This window comes from Mustela nigripes, chromosome 17 (genome assembly GCF_022355385.1).
Source record: "Mustela nigripes isolate SB6536 chromosome 17, MUSNIG.SB6536, whole genome shotgun sequence".
Classification (NCBI taxonomy): domain Eukaryota; kingdom Metazoa; phylum Chordata; class Mammalia; order Carnivora; family Mustelidae; genus Mustela; species Mustela nigripes.
In genome coordinates this window covers 5,517,638-5,532,003 of record NC_081573.1, presented here as the reverse complement: position 1 = coordinate 5,532,003, position 14,366 = coordinate 5,517,638, and the positions used below count along the sequence as shown (strand labels likewise).

The 14,366-nt window shown below is 48.6% G+C and overlaps 1 protein-coding gene and 1 long non-coding RNA gene across 4 annotated transcripts in view; one reads left to right on the top strand and one right to left on the bottom strand.

Annotated features, from left to right (window-relative positions):
* Positions 1-8,891, top strand: part of TRPM4 (transient receptor potential cation channel subfamily M member 4) — a 38,298-nt gene extending 29,407 nt beyond the window's left edge. For all 3 annotated transcript variants that reach the window (XM_059383032.1, XM_059383033.1, XM_059383034.1), the window contains 8 exons: positions 2,460-2,592; positions 2,727-2,901; positions 3,231-3,408; positions 7,238-7,431; positions 7,694-7,826; positions 8,014-8,086; positions 8,189-8,294; positions 8,524-8,891. In XM_059383032.1, the coding sequence (XP_059239015.1) occupies positions 2,460-2,592; positions 2,727-2,901; positions 3,231-3,408; positions 7,238-7,431; positions 7,694-7,826; positions 8,014-8,086; positions 8,189-8,294; positions 8,524-8,528 (997 nt within the window). In that variant the 3' untranslated portion in view covers positions 8,529-8,891. The remainder of the gene's footprint in view (positions 1-2,459; positions 2,593-2,726; positions 2,902-3,230; positions 3,409-7,237; positions 7,432-7,693; positions 7,827-8,013; positions 8,087-8,188; positions 8,295-8,523) is intronic.
* Positions 8,892-9,778: 887 nt separating this feature from the next.
* LOC132005648 (uncharacterized) lies at positions 9,779-12,880 on the bottom strand. Its single transcript, XR_009400863.1, has 2 exons — positions 12,837-12,880; positions 9,779-12,490 (listed from the first exon to the last, which is right to left on the bottom strand). It is a non-coding gene; the product is annotated as an uncharacterized LOC132005648 (long non-coding RNA).
* Between the last annotated feature and the right edge of the window lie 1,486 nt (positions 12,881-14,366).

The following is a 14,366-nucleotide window of genomic DNA, read 5'->3' as shown; positions in this document are numbered from 1 at the left end:
AGGAATACCAGTGATATTTTATTTTTAAGATTTTTATTTATTTATTTGACAGAGAGAGACAGAGTGAGAGAGGCAACACAAGCAGGGGGAGTAGGAGAGGAGGGAGCAGGCTTCCTGCCAAGCAGGGAGCCTGATGTGGGGCTCGATCCCAGAACCCTGGGATCACAACCTGAGCCAAAGGCAGAGGCTTAACCCACTGAGCCACCCAGATGCCCCAAGGGTACATATATTCTTGACATGGATAGGTTTCCTTGTAGAATAGCTTCGCCCACATACACGCCCATCATCAGGGTAAGAGGGTGCCCCTTGAGGACGCACCTGACAGATAATACCAGGTATTTTCAATCTTTAAAATTTTATAGCTCTCAATTAACCTTTAGATCTTTTTCTGTCTTTTTTCCATTCTGACAGGTAAAAATGACTTCTTGTTTTAAAACTTAGGTGTCCCTGACTACTAGTTAGCTCGGACATCTGTTATAGCAAATGGCCACTTGTACCTCTGTCAATGTCTTTTCATAGGCTTGCCGCCATTTTAGAAAAGACATGTTCATTTGTGTTTGTTGATCTCTTGTGTATGTGTATGGATGGGTCGGTGCTCTCTCCTAACCCTTGGTGTTGTTTTTGTTTTTTTTTTTCTTTTTAAGATTTTATTTATATATATATATATATTTTTTTAAAGATTTTATTTATTTATTTGACGGACAGAGATTACAAGTAGGCAGAGAGGCAGGCAGAGAGGAGGAAGCAGACTCCCTGCTGAGCAGAGAGCCCGATGCGGAGCTCGATCCCAGGACCCTGGGATCATGACCTGAGCCGAAGGCAGAGGCCTTAACCACTGAGCCACCCAGGCGCCCCTTAAGATTTTATTTTTAAGTAATGTCTACATTTAACATGGGGCTCGAACTCACAACCCTGAGATCAAGAGTCGCACACTCTGCCCCCTGAGCCAGTCAGGCGCCCTAACCTCTTGGTGGTTTTATTTATTTTTAAAAAGATTTTACTTATTTGACAGACAGAGATCACAAGTAGGCAGAGAGGTAGGTGGGGTAGGGGGGAAGAAGGCTCCCTGCCAAGCAGAGAGCCCAATGCGGGGCTTGATCCCAGGACTCTGGGGATCATGACCTGAGCCGAAGGTGGAGGCTTAACCCACTGAGCCACCCAGGCGCCCCCCTTTTGGTGGCTTTGTTTTAAATACCTTCTCATTGTCTGCAGCTCATCTTTTGTATATTATCTTAAACATTTAAACTTTTGTATATTATCTTAAACATTCTTTTATTCTTTTCATTTGCATCCTGAAATAACCAGAGACTTCTAAAAAATGTGGCAAAAACAGTACAAAGAATTCCTCTATACTGTTCACCCAGATCCTCAGATGTCAACATCTTCCCTTATCAAAACCAAGAGATCTTAAATTTTACCAGTTGTCCCACCAATGTCCTTTTTTTACCCCAGGAGCCAACCCAGTTCCTCGATCCTTCTTCAGCTTTTATGATCTTAACACTTTTGAACAGGCCAGCTCCGTTATTTTGTAGGACTTGCCTCTGTTTGAGTCTGTCTCAGGTTCCCCTGTGATCAAATTTAGGTTGTGCGTTTTTGGCAGATAGTTTTGCCTTTCTCTGTTTATTGTATTTATGTTATCTCTTGACGGACGGAAATTTTATCTTTCAGAGTAGTCAAACTTATCAGGTCTTTCCCTATGTTGTGGTTTTACATATTACTTGCGTAGAAGGTTTTGTTGTCTTGTGACATCTCATCCAGTCAAGCTCATGAAGAAATTCTGTATTTTCAGATTTTCATGTTTTGCCTTTTACTCTAGGTTTTTTTTTTTTTTTTTTTTAAACTACCTTTATTTTTTATTTATTTTTGAGAGAGAGAGTTGGGGGAGGGAGGGGAAGAGAGAGAAGCTTAAGCAGGTGCCACACTCAGCACAGAGCCAAAGGCTGGTGTCTTCTCAGGACTCTGAGATCATGGCCTAACTCCTACCGAGGCACCCAGGCGCCCCGTGCCTTTCACTCTAGGTTTTTAATCCACTCAGGGTTCAAGTACATGATGATGCAAATAGGGATACAGTTTTATTTTCCCCATAGGGGTCGCTGGTGCTGTTGGCCATCCGACCTCCCTCTGTGAACCGTGTTCTCGTTATCCACTCTCCCCGTGGGGTCATCTGTCTTCTGCTTACTTGCTGGAACTCTATTTTGCCCCTTTATAGGTTGGACAAATATTCCAGCAGGTTTTCCGACTTGATTGTCACAGGGGCCTCCCCAATCTTTGCCGAGACCCTGATTTATGTACTCATTCCTAAGCGGGTGCCAGTGAAATCTGGGTAAACCCGGGTTGAATCAGCAGGTCTGGCTGCGGCCCCTCCGGGGTCACCCTAAGCCTGGTGTTGGGAAGACCTGGGTTTTCCTTTGTACCCCGTGACCCCTAAGTGAGCCCTGCCGCATCTCCCCGCACCGCAGGCTGACCCCCGGCCTGTATGACCTGGGCCGCACCGTCCTCTGCCTCGACTTCATGGTCTTCACGCTGCGGCTGCTGCACATCTTCACGGTCAACAAACAACTCGGGCCTAAGATCGTGATCGTGAACAAGATGGTGAGGGGGGCAGGGTCGGGTGGGCGGATCCAGAGGAGGAAAGGGGCGGGGCATGGAGGTGTGGGCATGGGTGGGGCTAGGGGCAGGGTCATTCCAGGGGGCGGGTCCAGACTTGGTCTCTTTCCACCTCGCAGATGAAGGACGTGTTCTTCTTCCTCTTCTTCCTGGGTGTGTGGCTGGTTGCCTACGGCGTGGCCACGGAGGGGCTCCTCAGGCCCCAGGATCGTGACCTCCCGAATGTCCTGCGCCGCGTCTTCTACCGGCCCTATCTGCAGATCTTTGGGCAGATCCCCCAGGAGGACATGGACGGTATGGAGGGATGAGAGGATCTGATGCCGTCCCTTCGAGTTCCCCCTCCCAGGGCTCCCCGTCCCTGGGGTTCGTACCCCCCTCTAAGTCTCAGCCCCCCTCTCTCTCTAGGTCTCTGAGTAGCCCCTACCCCCTACATCTCTATGGGACTCTGCCCTCCTTTCTCTTCATATCTCTGTTCCCTGTCTCTGGGTCTCTGACGCCTCCTCTGTCTCTCTCTGGGATTCTGTCTCCCTCTCTCTGGGTCTCTTTCCCTCACACCCCTCTGAATTTCTGTTTTTCTCTGGTCTCTGTCTCCCTGGCCCATCTCTGAGTGTCTCCCTTCACAGTGGCCCTCATGGAGCATGTCAACTGCTCGTCGGAGCAGGGCTTCTGGGCTCGCCCGCCAGGGGCTCAGGCAGGCTCCTGCGTCTCACTCTATGCCAACTGGCTGGTGGTTCTCCTCCTCATCATCTTCCTGCTGGTGGCCAACATCCTGCTGCTCAATTTGCTCATCGCCATGTTCAGGTGAGGCCCAGCTACTCTCTGACCTGACCTCACCCAGCGTGACCCTTGACCCCAGTGTGACTTTCTGTCCCAGCTTGACCCAGACCCAGGTCTAATCAGTTCCATCTTTAGTCCCAGAGTTCAGACACTGCCCGGACCTGGACTGTGAACTCTGATCCTCTCTCTGAGCCCAGGCAGAACATGAAAAAAAAAATGTTTTTTTGTGGCAAAACACATATAATTTGCCAATTTGAAGTGTACCAATTCAGTACCATTAATTAAATTCATAATGTTTTACAACCACTACCACTATGTACTTCCAAAAAATGTTATCGCTCCAGACACACAGTGTGTACCCAATGAGCCAGCAGCAACTTCCTGCTCCCCACTGACCCGCCTGGCCCCCTGGAGCCCGCTTTTTGTCTTTAGGAATTTGCTTATTCTAGAGGTTTCATATACGTGGATTCATACCATGTATATGAATACGTACCCCCCTCTAAGTCTCAGCCCCCCTTGTTGTATGTTGATTCATACAACATTTATCGTTTTCTGTCTGGCTTATTTCACTTAGCATAAAGTTTTCAGTGTTTATCCAAGTTGCAGCATGGACCAGTACTCTTTTCATGGCTGAATAATACTCCATTGTACGAGTCTATCCCGTTCCCTCATCTGTTCATCTGTTCATGGAAACTCGCTTGTTTCCATCCCTTCGCTCTTTCAAATGATGCTGCACTGAACGTTAGTGTTCATGTACCTGTTCGATTCTGTTTTTATTTCTTTTGGATATATTCCTAAAGTAGGATGCTGGGCATGCTGTGGCAATTCTCTTTAGCTTTTTGAAACTGAACGGTTTTCGACAGCAGCAGCACCATTTTCTGTTCTCATTAGTGATGTAGGAGAGTTCGGATTTCCCCACAGCCTTGCCATGAGTTGTTATTTTCCTTTTCAAAACAATGCTGCAGTCCTAGCTAGTGGGCGAACTGGTGTTTGATTTTTTTAAGATTTTTTTTTAAAGATTTAATTTTATTTATTTGACAGAGACCACAAGTAGGCAGAGAGGCAGGCAGAGAGAGAAGGAAGCAGGCTCCCTGCTGAGCAGAGAGCCCGATGTGGGGCTTGATCCCAGGACCCTGGGATTATGACCTGAGCCGAAGGCAGAGGCTTAACCCACTGAGCCACCCAGGTTCTCCTATCCCATTCTGTTGGTTGTCTTTTCCTGTTCTTTTTTAAAATATATTTTATTTATTTGACAGAGAGAAATCACAACTAGGCAGAGAGGCAGGCAGAGAGAGAGGAGGAAGCAGGCTCCTCACTGAGCAGAGAGCCCAATGCGGGGCTTGATCCCAGAACACTGGGATCATGACCCGAGTCAAAGGCAGAGGCTTTAACCCATTGAACCACCCAGGCGCCCCTTTCCTGTTCTTGATAATCCCCTTTGATGCACAAAAATTTAAAAGTTTTTTATTTGGGGGCGCCTGGGTGGCTCAGTGGGTTAAAGCCTCTGCCTTCGGCTCAGGTCATGATCTCAGGGTCCTGAGATCAAGCCCCGCATCGGGGTCTCTGCTCGGCAGGGAGCCTGCTTCCTCCCTCTTCTCTCTCTACCTGCCTCTCTGCCTACTTGTGATCTCTCTCTGTCAAATAAATAAATAAAATCTTTAAAAAAGGGGCGCCTGGGTGGCTCAGTGGGTTAAGCCACTGCCTTCGGCTCAGGTCATGATCTCAGGGTCCTGGGATCGAGTCCCACATCGGGCTCTCTGCTCAGCAGGGGCCTGCTTCCCTTCCTCTCTCTCTGCCTGCTTCTCTGCCTACTTGTGATCTCTCTATGTCAAATAAATAAATAAAATTCTAAAAAAAAAAAAAAAATCTTTAAAAAAAAAAAGTTTTTTATTTGTACTATTGGTGTTGTATCTAAGGACCCATCTCCCAATCCAAGGTAATATTCACTTCTATGTTTTATGGTTTTAGCTCTTATATTCAGTTTCTTGGTCTGTTTGACTTAATTTTGGTATATGGATGTGATGTGGGGTCCAACTTCGTTCTTTTTGCACGCCGAAATCCCATTGTTCCAGGTCTCTGTGTCTAAGAGACTGTTTTATTTTTCCATATCGAATGGACTTGTCACCCAGGGACACCTGGGTGACTCAGTTGGCTAAATGTCTGCCTTTGGCTCAGGTCATGATCCCAGGGTCCTGGGATCAAGTCCTGCATTGAGCTCCTTGCTCAGAGGGAGCCTGTTTCTCCCTCTGCCTTCTGCTCTTCCTGCTTGTGCGCACTCTCTCTCTCTCTCTGACAAATAAATAAAATCTTTAAAAAAATTAGTTGGCCATTAGCCATTGTATTAGTTTCCTGAGGTTTCCCTAACAAAGTAACAAAAAGTGGATGGTGTTAAGTAACAGAAACTTTTCCGTTGCAGTTCTGGATGCTGTAAGTCCAAAACCAAAGTATGTGTAGGATTGGTTCCTTCTAAGGGCTGTGAAGGAGACTCTGTTCCCTGCTGGCAGACTGCTGGCAGTCCTTGGCTGGCAGACGTGGCAGTGTTCACTGCAGGTGTAGAGATACACAACTGATTTTTGGTTGGTGATCTGATGCCCTGCAACTTTGCTGAATTTGCTCTAGTAGCTTTCTTGGGATTCTCTGAGATTTTTGATATATAGGATCGTGTCATTTGTGAGTAGAAATAGTTCTATGTCTTCCTTTCCAATTTGGATGCCTTTTATTTCCTGTTCCTATTTAATTGCTTTGGCTAGAACTTTTCAGTACAACAACAAAGAGCTGTGGTAAGAGTGGGCATCCTTGTCTTGTTCCTTATTTTAGCTGAAAGCTTTTAGTCTTTCTTCATTGAGTATGATGTTAGCCATAGGTTTTTCATAAGTACCCTCTACCCATGTTGAGGAATTTTCCTTTTAATCCTATCTGATTTTTTTTAAACCATAAAGGATGTTGGGTTTTGTCGAATGCCTTTTTGTATCTCGGCCACTTGAGAGGATCATGTAGTTGTTTTTTTTTTTTTCTTTTTGTTCTATTAAGGTGGTGTATTATATTGATTTTTGCATGTTGAGGCACCTTGCATTACTGGGATAAATCCCACTTGGTCATGGTATATGATCCTTTTACTATGCAGCCGAAGTAGGTCTGTTGGTATTTTGTTGGGGATATTTGCGTGTGTATCCATAAAAACTATTGGTCTGTAGTTTTGTTTCCTTGTGTTATCATTATCTGGGTGGGTAATGCTGTTGGCCTCACAGAATGAGTCACAAACTGTTCTCTCCTCTTTTTTTGGAGTTTTTTGGGAGAATTTGAGAAGGATTGGTGTTATTTACTTATTTAATGTTTTGTAGAACTCATCAACAACAACATCTAGGCCTGGGATTTTGTTGTTGTTGGGACATTTTTGATGAGTGATGTAATCTCTTGTTATAGGTCTTTTGAGATTTTCTGTTTCTTCTTGAGTTGGGTAATTTGTATGTTTCTAGGAATCTGTCCATTTATTTCATTTAGGTTATCTAATTTGTTGGTGTACAGTTGGGATAGTGTTCTCTTATAATCCTTTTTATTTCTGTAAGGTTCATAGTGATGTCTCCATTTTCATTTCTGATTTTAGCTATTTGTGTTCAGCTGACTTTTGAGCCTGTCTATAACCTCTACCCTAATTCCTGACACTGTCTCCCCTTGACGCCAGACATCTCTTTGCCCTCCTAATCCAGCTCCTACTAAGTGCATCCTGTAATACCTCTGACCTTAATGATTCTGACATTGGCCTGCTGCCTTGGTCTCAAAACATATTGTCTAATATCTAACCTTCATCTGCCCTCTTTGACCTCTGGTGACCCTTGACCTCTCCTCCCCACAGCGACACCTTCGGCAAAGTACAGGGAAACAGCGACCTCTATTGGAAGGCTCAGCGCTACAGCCTCATCCGGGAATTTCACTCTCGGCCGGCGCTGGCCCCGCCCCTTATCATCATCTCTCACGTGCGCCTCCTCATTCGGCACCTACGCAGGCGTCGGTCCCGCTTGCCGCCCTCCCCGGTCATCGAACATTTTCGTGAGAGCGGGGTTTGATGCGAAAGGGAAAAGCACAGGGGTCAGGCCCTGGAGAGAAGGAAGAGCACGGACAGGCTGCGGGAAGATGTCGGGGAGCACTGAGGGGTTAGAGATTAGGTGTTGGGGGGGCAGGTGTTAAGTATTAGGGTGGGGCCTGGACCTGCACAGGGCGTGGTCTGCGTGGGCTCACGCGCGGGAGGCCTTGGCGGGGCTGGGCCAAGGAGGGGGCAGGCCCTCTGACTCTGCCCTTACCCCCCTGCCAGGGGTTTACCTCTCCAAGGAAGCAGAGCGGAGGCTGCTGACGTGGGAGTCGGTGCAGAAGGAGAATTTCCTGCTGGCTCGCGCGCGGGATAAGCGGGAGAGCGACTCCGAGCGTCTGAAACGCACATCGCAAAAGTGAGGGCGGGGCTTCCTGGGGGGGAGGGGGGAAGAGGAGAGAGGAGCCAGGTCCAGGTGGAGCCAGAGTGGGGCGAAGCCTTAGTGTTGGGGAGGAAGGCAGGTCTGCGGGCCTGGGGCTTCCGAGGTGGGCGGGGCTAGCGGGCGGCGGGAATGGGCCTGATGCCCTTGGTGGTTGTGGTTGCAGGGTGGACACAGCCTTGAAGCAGTTGAGGCGGATCCGGGAGTATGAGCAGCGTCTGAAAGGGCTGGAGCAGGAGGTGAGGACTCCCGGGCCAGGCCGGGGTGTGTGTGTGTGTGTGTATGTGTGTGGCCAGGGTAGGGGGGGTGGTCTCTTACCCTCTGTCCCTCCCGCTCCCCAGGTGCAGCACTGTGGCCGCGTCCTGGGCTGGGTGGCTGACGCCCTGAGCCGCTCTGCATTGTTGCCTCCAGGGGGGCCGCCGCCACCTGCCCCGTCTGGGCCTAAAGGTGAGTATTGTGGGGTCCGTCTGTGCCTATTGCTGGCCTCTGTGGTCACCACCCCACGTTCTGGGGCTTTTGCTCCTCTATCTCTGAGTGATTTTCTCCCGCGCGCTGCCTTTCCCTTGTCCTGGGGTGCACTCTGTTTCCTTTGGGCTTTTCGTGCTTCCTTCTTTTTGCCAGCCGCCCATGTTTTGCCGTCTTCTCCATCCCACCACCTGTTCTCTCTTCCCTCCAGACTGAGCCCTGCTGGCAGACTTCAAGGAGTCGTCCCCACAGGGAGTGTTTGCTCCTAAAGTCCTAGCTGGTCCTTGACCCTTGCACCTCGCGGTCTTGTCTTGCACGTGGGCCCCACGCTGGCGGAGGACCACGCGAGCTGCTGTCAGGACCCCCTCAGGGAGTGTTGATCCACGTGAGCCACCCAGGCCCAGCTCCTCCCAGAACCAGTCGGACTCCGGGAGGCTCAGCCTCGAGCCCAGGCACTGCTCTTCTGAAGGCGCTGCCACAGCCCGCTGGGCGGGAGAAGGCTGTGGGGTCCTGGGGTTCAGGGATCAGAGATCCTACCTGCAGCCCCCCACACTGGGGAAATAAAGCCATTTGAGAGGAGTGAGTCCAGTGCTTGATTCCTGAGGAAATGGCAGGTATCTAGATCCTTTTGCCACGGGGCTGCGTTTGAGGTCTTTGGTCAGTCTTTTGCCGTATTTTAGATAATCTCCAGGTCTGTTCTGCGCTCCCAGGTCCACTCTGCCTGTCTGACTCGGCCCAGCCCCTCTTGTGTACGCTGTTTTGGTGGTTCTCACTTCAGTGGGACAGAAATCCCAGCCGTCTGCACCCCCCGTTCCTACTTCCAGTGGAGAAAGAACTCAGTGATAATAAGCAAATTATTTCCTGGAGTGGGGGTGGGTGGGAGCTGTGTACATCTGCTTTGGCAAGAGGGGAACAGATGATGCAGATTTGAGTAGATAACTGCAGAAATGTCTTTAAAGAGTCTAATTAGTGGAAATTGCAGGCCACGCGCACATGGAATTGAGGCAAATGTGCATCATTATCCATGCAGTTTAACTAAACCCATAACAAAGTAAACCGGTAATGACAAGACTGAACTGACAGCAGTTATTAGTTAAATAGCAAGACAACCACCAACAACCACCACATCCAGAAATCACAACCAAAACATCCTTCCTCCAAATTGGAGGAATTCCAATTATCTGCCACTTCGGGTGCAGAGGAGGTCTGAAATACCGCCAAGCGTTGTGTGGCATCCAGATTTCTCTGGAAGATGCCGCATTAATTCTCTAACCCAAGTTATAGTAATAATAATGTAAGTGACAATGGTGGCAATATTAATACTGTTTGACATTTAAAAAATTTGATTGCTTACTGCTAGTATACAGAAATACCACTGATCTCTTACTGATGTGTTCTGACTTTGCTAGACTCTTATTAGTTCTAGTACAATTTTTGCAGAGTGGGGTCTTCTCTGGATACAGTCATGCTGTCCATAAGTAAAGGCAATTTTATTTCATTGTTTCCAATTTGTATTTTTTTAAAATCATGGTAAAATATACAGGATATAAAATTCACCATTTTAATCTGTTAGAAGCATGGGAGTCCGTAGCATTTGGTACTTTCACAAAGTTGATCCGTGATGACCACCAGGTTCCACATGGGAACCTTGTACCCACTAAGCACTCATTGCTGCTGCTTCTCTCCCCTCAACACTGGCCTGGACCACCATTCTGTTCTCTAGCTCTCTGGATTTGCCTTTTCTGGGTATTTCATATAGATCGAATCATCACGCGTGGTCCCTTGTGTTTGACTTCTTTCACGTAACAGAATGTTTTTAAGATTTATCCATGTTGTATGAGAACTTCCCTCTTGCCTAGGACTGAACACTACCCTTAGTATGGATACATCACTTTTATTTTATCCATTTATCTGTTAATGGATGTTTGGGTGGCTTCTACTTTCTGGCAATTGCGAATAATGCTGCTGTAAACGTTCACGTACAAGTTTTTGTTTGAACACTTGTTTTCAGTTCTTTTGCGTCTAGACCTAGAGTGGAAATTGAGGAGCTGCCAAGCTGGTTTTCACAGCGAGTGCAACATTTCATGTTCCCACCAGTGACGCAGGAGTTTCCAGTTTCCTCAAATCCTCCACAAAACTTGTTACTTTGCATTCTCTTTGGTTATCAGTATCCTGGTGGGTGTGAAGTGGTGTGTCATTTTGGGCTTGATTTACATTTCCCTAATGACTGAAGACACTGAGCTGCTTTTCCTGTGCTTCGTCCGCCATTTGTACATCTCTGGAAGGAATGATGTGTCAGTAATGGCCTCTGTCTAATCAGCTAGGAATGGGTGGCCTTGAGGGAAGATGAAGATGAAGGCCCTGCTACCCAAGTCACCATCTGAGGACTGCCTGGGCTCAAACAGACGTTTCATAGTTTAGGAAAAACACATGGTTGGTCCCGAAGCTTCTAACTATAAAGAAGGTCCAGCATGGACCAGCCTTCATGGCCCTTACATGCGTCGCAGGTGGAAAATTTTGCTGAAGCTGATGCTTCACGACTCAAGGATGTTAGACTTCTAGGTCCATGTTCCCCAGAAGGAAAGCGCACAGCTGACCACTGATGTAGCACACAGTGGGGGAAGGAAGTCCAAGTGACCCTGTTTGGTGGGGCCTTTGGGCTAATGCGATGTGCTGTTTTGGCTTCTTCTATTAAGTGTATAATTGATATTTCGTGTGTCCATACTGTGAATGTCCTCCAAGTGTCAGGGGATTCTCCCATCCAGAGACTGGAGCATGCGTGGTTCTCTCTAGAACCGCGTAAAGAAACAACAGGTTCCCAAAAGGAGAAAGAAGAATCCCTTTTTCTGACTTCAGGGCCGCCGCAGGACCCAGGGAGGCCAGTTCCCAGTACCACAGCGCCACCTGCCGACACAACCGCCGCGAACGCCGCTTTTGCGGAAAGGCAGCTGTTGATTTCCTCTTCAGCTCTCAGATAGAGGAGGCTCCACACGTGGAGGTCTCTAAAATCTCTAGCCTTACATCTTCATTTTAGGGTCCGTCAACCTGAACTTGACAACCAGTAAGGTCTGAAATGGTTAAATGTAAATGGAAGATTCGAGAGCAGAGCTACCCTGGTCCTTGTGTTAATCCGTTTTGGAATTGAAAGAGGCAGGAGCCAACCAGAAGGAACTGTCCCCGCCACCGGCTCCAGGGGGCCTCCATTTACAAAGGTTCCCCTAAACGATTGCCTAGTTCGCTGTTGGGGCAAAGTTAAAGGCTGCTCGTATCCACTGGGCTGCGGCCGCCACCCAGCCCCAACGCCAGCCCTGGAAGACAGACTGACGTTTAGGGACTTTATATTTTCCCTACTCTCCACATGCATCTGGTATTATCGACTGTCAGGTCCACAAAAATCCACTCAGAATACATTTCTGACTATTTCTGACAACCTTTCTCATGTCCCAGTCCACACACCTTGGGCAGGAGTTTTGGTCAGCGAGTCTGGGTGTTTCCAGAGCAGCTTCATCTTGTCATTAGACTGAGGCCGAAGGGAGCAGGGAATTGCAAAGACTTATTTTGAAAATTAAGCATTCAGGCCCCTGGCAATTCTTGGGTCACCCTTCTTTCTGCTGGACTGCCTGGGTGGCAGCCTTGCCCGATGTCGGCCGACTAGGGAGTCCAAACTGAATTCTGCCTTAGCCACCGGCATTTTCTTGTTGGCCTGACGTGGCCCCAGACCAGGTGTTGGCAAACCATAGCCTGTAAGATCCTCTGGCCTTTGAGCTAAGAATGACTTCTACATCTTTAAAGAGTTATAAAAAACAAATAACAAAGAATATACAATAGAGACCCTGTGTCCTGCAAAGCCAAGAATACCATCTGGCCCCTTACAGGAAAGTCTGCTGACTCCGGTGTAAGCTGCAGCTACTTGCCGGCTACCGAGCAGCTTACCTAAGCCAACGGAACGGCCATCCCGGCCAAGGTTAACAACAAAAGCCCTCACGCATGCCTTGAGACCTCATTGCAGGGGGTCCAGAGGCTTCCACTCCACATCCGCCAAGATGACCAACCTCCCCCCACACAGAGGTCGCTTCAAATGTCCTCGTTTTCCTCTCCAGGCTTGTGGAAGCACCTCAGATTGGGGAATGGAGGTCACATGCCAGCACCGTAGCCACAGGGGCCAAGAAGTGGTTAACCTGGTACAGAAACAAGAAAGAAAAGGACCCCAGACTAGCAACCAGAAGACCTCAACTCTATTTCCACCTTAGTTGTGGACTGGTTATCTCAGGGCCTTTCTCTCTCTCCTTGAGCCTCCTGCGGTATCCACTCGCAGGCCCAGCAAAGGGCCTGTCTGTGCCTTCTCTAAGTGTTAACCAAGGCAAGGGGGCGGCTTGCAGCCCCTGGGACAGTGTTGCGCATGCCAGGACTCCCCACCCCTCCAACCTCACACAAAAACAATGACCTTAGAGCTAGAGCCCTGCATGGTTTAAGATGCATCATCTCCACTGGTCTGCAGCTCACCCGGCCAGGCTCTTCCCATACCTGGTTCATGGCGGCCCGTCCTGCCTCTGAGAGGGGAAGTGACGCAGAGGTGAGGGAGGGGAGAACAGGCCCTCTCCCTGCAGCTGGTTTCCGGAGCCACGTCATCCCAGACGCAGCGTCCCTGGAGAGTAAAGTGGAGGCAGGACGCCAGGAGGTGTGAGTCTCAGACACGCGAAGGGCCTGCGAGCTTCTGCCTGTGACCTTTTCGGGGCTCTCCAGATTGGGTTGTAGAAGCCATTACACTGGGCATGCAGGAAGAAACATTTAGAATTTCTACTTATAGCTAATTTTTTAACAGAAATAAGCAAAATGAATTAAGCTTTATCAAGATGATGTAGAACGACAGTCGTTCACGAGTAGATTTTCTACACATGTTGGGAATATTTTCTCAAAAAATTGTCACCGATAAAGGAGTGTGATAAGCAATGTTTAGAGACCTCTGAGGCAAATAAAAGGCGTGAATGGGCAGGCAGAAAATTGGGAGGTGATTTGGAGCCAGAGTGGGTGGTGATGGGAGCTTGCATTGATTCTCAAGGTCATGGTCTTTGGGCATGGGGAGTTACCCAGGAAGATACAAAGAGATGTGGCTTCTAGAAGGTGCCTCCACCTCCTGAGCTGCCTTAACTCCATTTGGTGTTTGAAGAGGCAGGGTAGTGTTACTTATTCCCGCAGACAACCCTAAGAAGCTCTGAGTTCTCTAAGACTCCTTGGTCCTGAGCCCACAGAAACCACGTGACCTACCTCCCAATGCCCAAGTGGGTGAGCGACTCTACCCCAAGTCAGAATGAAGCATGATAGCTACCCACCTGATGCAGCTCCAGGCATGCTCCCCTCTTGGCAGGAGAAGTGAGATGATAATGATGGGACACATTCAGTAGTATGGTCCCCGAACCACGTTAGATTTAAGGGTTAACACACTTTCTGGATTGAGTAATACAGATTGCTGCAAAGTTCCCCAAAGGCTTGTCTCAACTCCAGAACAAGGAAGAACACAGAAACTCCATAAACTGTGTCCCAAAGGGAGAAGGAGATTGGAGTCACCAGACCGGATTCTCAGTTCACTAGAGGTTGCTGATTTGGAGGGTATATGGGCAGGAGGAGGCTGACAGAAAGAACACGGTGCCACAGCCTGTGCATGGGGTCTCAGCGGATCAATTTATTGACTTAGCATTATTATCCCAGCCCACTCTGAGAGGGTAGCTCTGGAGAAATCAGCCCCCCCACCCTGAGATCCAGTTTGGCGGTGGAGTTTGGGGTTTGGAGGGAACACTGTCTATCTCCATGATAACTGGAAAGGCTGGGTTCTGGCCAGTGCCATGAAGCCCATCCCCATTGTGCCAACACGGTACTCCCCACTCACAGGGAGAAAGGAGGAACTAGGTCCAGCTCTGCGAACGGCTGAGCTGACTTCTTGGTCTGAATTCTTTGACCTCAGAGCAGAATGTTCCACTTAGCAGAACTGGTATTATTCCAGGAGAGGAAAGAGCTCCTGAGTTGTCCATTTCTTCCCAAGGCCAAATGAGCGGTTGA